Source organism: Triticum dicoccoides, chromosome 1B (genome assembly GCF_002162155.2).
Source record: "Triticum dicoccoides isolate Atlit2015 ecotype Zavitan chromosome 1B, WEW_v2.0, whole genome shotgun sequence".
NCBI lineage: Eukaryota > Viridiplantae > Streptophyta > Magnoliopsida > Poales > Poaceae > Triticum > Triticum dicoccoides.
In genome coordinates, this window is record NC_041381.1 from 165,526,863 (window position 1) to 165,529,174 (window position 2,312).

At 53.0% G+C, this 2,312-nt stretch overlaps 1 protein-coding gene across 1 annotated transcript; it reads right to left on the bottom strand.

Annotated features, from left to right (window-relative positions):
• Positions 1 to 270: 270 nt before the first annotated feature.
• LOC119325893 (1-aminocyclopropane-1-carboxylate oxidase-like) lies at positions 271 to 1,436 on the bottom strand. The gene has a single exon (XM_037599618.1). It carries the CDS (start codon positions 1,329 to 1,331, stop codon positions 405 to 407), a length of 927 nt encoding a protein of 308 aa, XP_037455515.1. The 5' UTR covers positions 1,332 to 1,436; the 3' UTR covers positions 271 to 404.
• Between the last annotated feature and the right edge of the window lie 876 nt (positions 1,437 to 2,312).

Sequence of the window (2,312 nt, forward strand, 5' to 3'; positions counted from 1 at the left end):
TGAGATCTTTTTTTTTTTTTTGCGGGGGTTTGTGAGATCTTCTCGACTGTTGGTGGAGATCTTCTGTTTTTTGTCAAAAACTACAAGGTTTCCTTTTATAGAGAAACTTTCCTTGATCTCACTTGTGGAACGATGTATTGATCAGAGGACAAATCACAAATCAAACAATGTAAAGAAAGCAGATACTTTCAATATTACCCCTCAAAAAAGCAGATACTTTTTCAATGAAAAATCCATACTTCATTTCCTAATTATTTGACACCGAACCAATCACAATTATCCCCACACATCATATTTGCTACGCGTCTGAATAAACTCCAAAAATACATTTTTTTTCTTCATTGTAAAACAAAGCCAGCTAATAGGTAGAGTAAATAATTTCCTTTTAATCTCCTTGATTAAAATCAAGCTGCCTTTGGCGCCTTGACGGCCTCGAATCTTGGCTCCTTGGCATCGAACTTCTGCCTGTTGTACACATCCATGTAATCCCCAAACACGTAGTCCGGGTACGCGGCGGCGGCGCCTTCGCCCACCGCCGGCGAGATGGCCGCCTCGAACGCCGGGTTGTAGAAGGACGCGATGGAGCGGCGGTTGCCGTTTCGCATGGGCAGGACGCGGTGCCACGCGCTGCGGTAGCGGCCGTTGCTGAGCACCTCCACCTGGTCGCCGGTGTTGACGACGATGGCGTCGGGGAGCGGCTGCACGTCCAGCCACTCGCCGTCCTTGAGCACCTCGAGGCCGCCGACCTTGTCGTCCTGGAACAGCAGGATGACGCCGCCGGCGTCGGTGTGCGCGCGGAGCCCGGTGATGAGGTCCGGGCGCGGGCACGGCGGGTAGTGGCTGACCTTGGTGCCGAAGAACGGCGCGTGGAGGCCGTCGCCGGTGAAGGCCGCCTTCATGCGGCCCTTGTCGAGGCCGAGGTTCTCGTCCATGGCCTCCATGACCCGCTCCGCGAGCTTCTTGAGCTCGGTGCGGTACTCCCGCATGGTCTCCTTGAAGGCCGGCGGGTCGGACGGCCACTGGTTGTCGTCGTGGAGGTAGAAGATGTCCTCCCAGTCCATGTCGTCCACCGGCGCCACCGCCTCGCCGCGCCGCTCCGCGTCCACCAGCCTCTCCAGCGTCTGCACCGGCTCGGACGACCGGAACGCCGCCTCCCGGAGGCGGTAGCTCTCGGAGCACACCTTCTTGACGCGGTCAAGAAGCTCCAGCGGGATGCCGTGGTTCACCAGCTGGAAGAAGCCCCAGTTCTCGCAGCCGTCGGCGATCTGCGCCATGGTCTCCGCCCTCTCGGCGCCGTCGAGCTTGGAGAAGTCGATCACCGGGACAACCATGGTGAAGTTCTCGACGAAGGTGAGTGAGTAGCTAGGTAGGCTCTGATCTGATCTCTGTGCAATGAGATGGTTGTTATCTGCAGGTGATGGTTGAGATGGAGTGAGTGAGAGCCACTGGCCTTTTTATAGGGCTCGCGATGCTCCTCGAGACATTCTCTGCGTAAAAAATAAATGCAAGAGAAAATTCTGTGCATGTGCCGGAAAGAAAGAAGTTTCTGCGAGGTAGCTGGCTAGATTGCGATGTTGTTGGATGCTCATGCTCAGTTGGATTGGATCCGGCAAATGAACAGAGCAGACCGCCAGATTGATTGGTCATATCATTGTCAAGGACTTCTCTCAGCAAGAACAAACCTGTCGCCGTCCATATGGCTTTCTATGAAGAACCGTAAAGTAGCCTACTATGGGTCTGGTCTCTGAAGAGACATAATAAACTATAAGAGGGGATTCAAAAAATAAAACAAACTATCAAAGGATGTTTAGAACAAGTTGATCGGGGAGGCTTCACCGAGGATATGTTTTTCTTCTAGCAGAAAAATGTCTTAGATGCATTTTTCTTTGGGGCATTGCTACGAGCGTCGGCCGGGTGATCTTGTCCAAATATCTGCTGAGTCGTACCCGTTTGTTCCTCTTCTCTGTTTCGCTCATTGCAATAAGACCATTACATTGCAACAAGGCCCTTGTTGCAATTGCAACAGGGCCTTGTTGCAAAAGGCATCTCTAACTCGCGGTTATCGACGTCGCAATTGCAACTGGGCTTGTTGCAAAAAGCATCTCCCGCCGTGCCCGAGTCCACCCCTGTGTTGTGGTTGCAACACCGACAACATCGCTGGAATAGAGTGCTGCTTGTTGTTGACAAGGGAGAGATATGGATAGGATTCGAGGGAAGGAGATGGAGGATTGGAAGGTGCCGCCACCGTGTGGAGACTTCTTTGGCTTGGTCAGGTCAAGGCGCTTGAGAGGCGGCGATTCCATGGCCGGAAT